The sequence below is a fragment of the Cryptomeria japonica genome, chromosome 9 (assembly GCF_030272615.1).
Source record: "Cryptomeria japonica chromosome 9, Sugi_1.0, whole genome shotgun sequence".
Classification (NCBI taxonomy): Eukaryota; Viridiplantae; Streptophyta; class Pinopsida; order Cupressales; family Cupressaceae; genus Cryptomeria; species Cryptomeria japonica.
Window position 1 is genome coordinate 584,605,015 of NC_081413.1, and position 2,179 is coordinate 584,607,193.

General features: G+C 46.1%; 1 protein-coding gene across 1 annotated transcript; it reads left to right on the forward strand.

Moving 5' to 3' along the window:
• Window positions 1–204: 204 nt before the first annotated feature.
• On the forward strand, window positions 205–1,939 carry LOC131058745 (cytochrome P450 71AU50-like). The gene is made up of 2 exons (XM_059211800.1): window positions 205–1,119; window positions 1,230–1,939. The coding sequence occupies exons 1-2, from the start codon at window positions 205–207 to the stop codon at window positions 1,839–1,841; spliced, it is 1,527 nt and encodes a 508-aa protein (XP_059067783.1). The 3' UTR covers window positions 1,842–1,939.
• Window positions 1,940–2,179: the final 240 nt, after the last annotated feature.

The window sequence follows — 2,179 nt, forward strand, 5'->3', positions numbered from 1 at the left end:
AAATAAATAAAAGGTGTCAAATTAGAAAGGTACTCTTATGAAATGTCATTCAGTCAGTGCGTCAGAGTGATGAAAGGCTACGGTGGGAAAGCCAATCTTGTCAAGCAGCATTTACTACAGGAACGTTCCTAGGTGTTTGCCCGGCGCCTTATGTTAAATACTGATTAACTCATACGAAAGACTTGCAAACCGGGCTAACCAAATATGGCATGGCTCAATTCCTCTGCTGTAGAGTTAGGTTTTCCGCTCATCCTGCTCTGGATGATATACAGATTTATCACAAAGAGGAAGTGCCAGAGAAACAAGGGGAAGTTGGGATTGCCACCAGGGCCACGGCCATGGCCACTGATAGGCAATCTCCATCTTTTGGGAAGCCTCCCTCACAAGTCTCTAGCTGACCTCGCAAAAAAGTACGGGCCCATCATGTCTCTCCGCCTGGTCTCGGTACCCACGATTGTGGCCTCTTCTCCTGCCATGGCCAAAGAATTCCTTAAAACCCACGATCTGATCTTCGCAAACAGGCCATTTTCAGCGGCGGCCCATTACATGGCCTACCAGCGCAGAAACATGGTGTTTTCCGCCTACGGAGAGTACTGGCGACAAATCAGAAAGCTCTGCACAGTTGAATTACTGACGACCAAGAGAACGGAGTCATTCAGCTGGGTCAGGGAGGAAGAGGTGTCTGCCATGGTGCGATCTGTGTGGGAGAAGAGCAACAAGGGCATGCGCTGCACCGAACTGCGGAAGCCCATCTCCTCCTTCACACTCAACATTATCTGCAGAATGTTTGCAGGAAGAACTTTCTCCGACCAGGAACTGGGCGGTGGAGAGTGGTTTTTAAAGATGATGGATGAGATTATGCATCTCGGCGGAGTATTTGTTCTCGGAGACTATATTCCCTCTCTTGCCTTTCTCGATTTGGGAGGCTTCTGCCGCCGTATGCAGGCTGCTCATAAAATATACGATGAGTTTGCTGACAACCTCATCGATGAGCACGTTGAACGGAGAAGGGCGAAAAAGTCAGAGTCTCTGGACATTGTGGATGTGCTGCTCGACATGGCTGAGAGCGACAATTCTGCGATAGAAGTCTCTCGCGTTCAAATGAAAGCAATCATCTGGGTCGGTTCACTTTACTTAACAGTTAGAATTTTCTCTTTTGTCTCGTGAAATTGTGAAATATCATACTTCTCCTACGATTTCACTAACCAACGAGTTCAATGCTTTCACAGGACATGTTAAGCGGTGGAGTAGAGACATCTGCGGCAACTGTAGAAGGGCCAATGACTGAGCTGCTGAGAAATCCTCAAGTGATGGCAAGGGCGCAGCAAGAGATTGACTTACAGGTTGGGAGAGATCGCATCGTAAGGGAAAGTGATCTTGTAAATTTAGAGTACTTGCGATTTGTGGTGAATGAAACATTTCGATTACATCCACCAGGCCCCTTGCTCGTGCCACACGAATCCACTGAGGGTTGCAATGTGGGAGGATATTACATTCCACCAAAAACAAGGCTGTATGTTAACATTTGGGCAATCGGAAGGGATGAAAGTGTTTGGGAAGATGCTTTAGAATTTAAGACCGAGAGATTTATTGGTTCAAGCATAGACGTGAAAGGCCATCACTTTGAATTGCTGACTTTCGGAGCAGGAAGGAGAGTATGCCCTGGGATTCCCATGGGCCTTGCTAATGTTTACTTGGTTCTGGCTCAGCTCATACATTGCTTTGATTGGAGTGCAGAGGGTGATTTGGATAGGGATGAAGAGTTCGGATTGACCCTACCAAGGAAGAGGCCTCTCTCTGCTCTTCCCTCCTGGAGGCTCACCACCGATGAGCCACTATAACTTTGGATGCACTTGGGAAACAAGCCACTACTATAGACATATAAACCATCCTACTACCTTTGTAATTGCATCCTTATGTGGAAAGGCTGCTAATATAGATAAATAATCATGGTATCATTGTAATTGTTCTTTATGTAGAAGGTTATTGTGACTGTATTGTGACTGTATTTTTATGTAAATCGTACCATTGTAATTGCTGGAAGGTTCACTATTGATATAGACATATAAACGGCCGCAGCTATTCTAGCCCCAAAACAGACCTGTCGTACAGTGTGTTAGTGACAGGTTAGTCAATCGCAACCATTAACTGCAAAGTCGACGGTGTAAAACGCGCGATC

What these genes read in the sequence shown, in the direction of transcription:
- LOC131058745 (XM_059211800.1), top strand. Translation starts at nt 205, where the DNA reads ATGGCATGGCTCAATTCCTCTGCTGTAGAGTTAGGTTTTCCGCTCATC. An exon ending in AAATGAAAGCAATCATCTGG is followed by an intron (nt 1,120 to 1,229) that starts GTCGGTTCACTT and finishes ATGCTTTCACAG; the next exon opens with GACATGTTAAGCGGTGGAGT.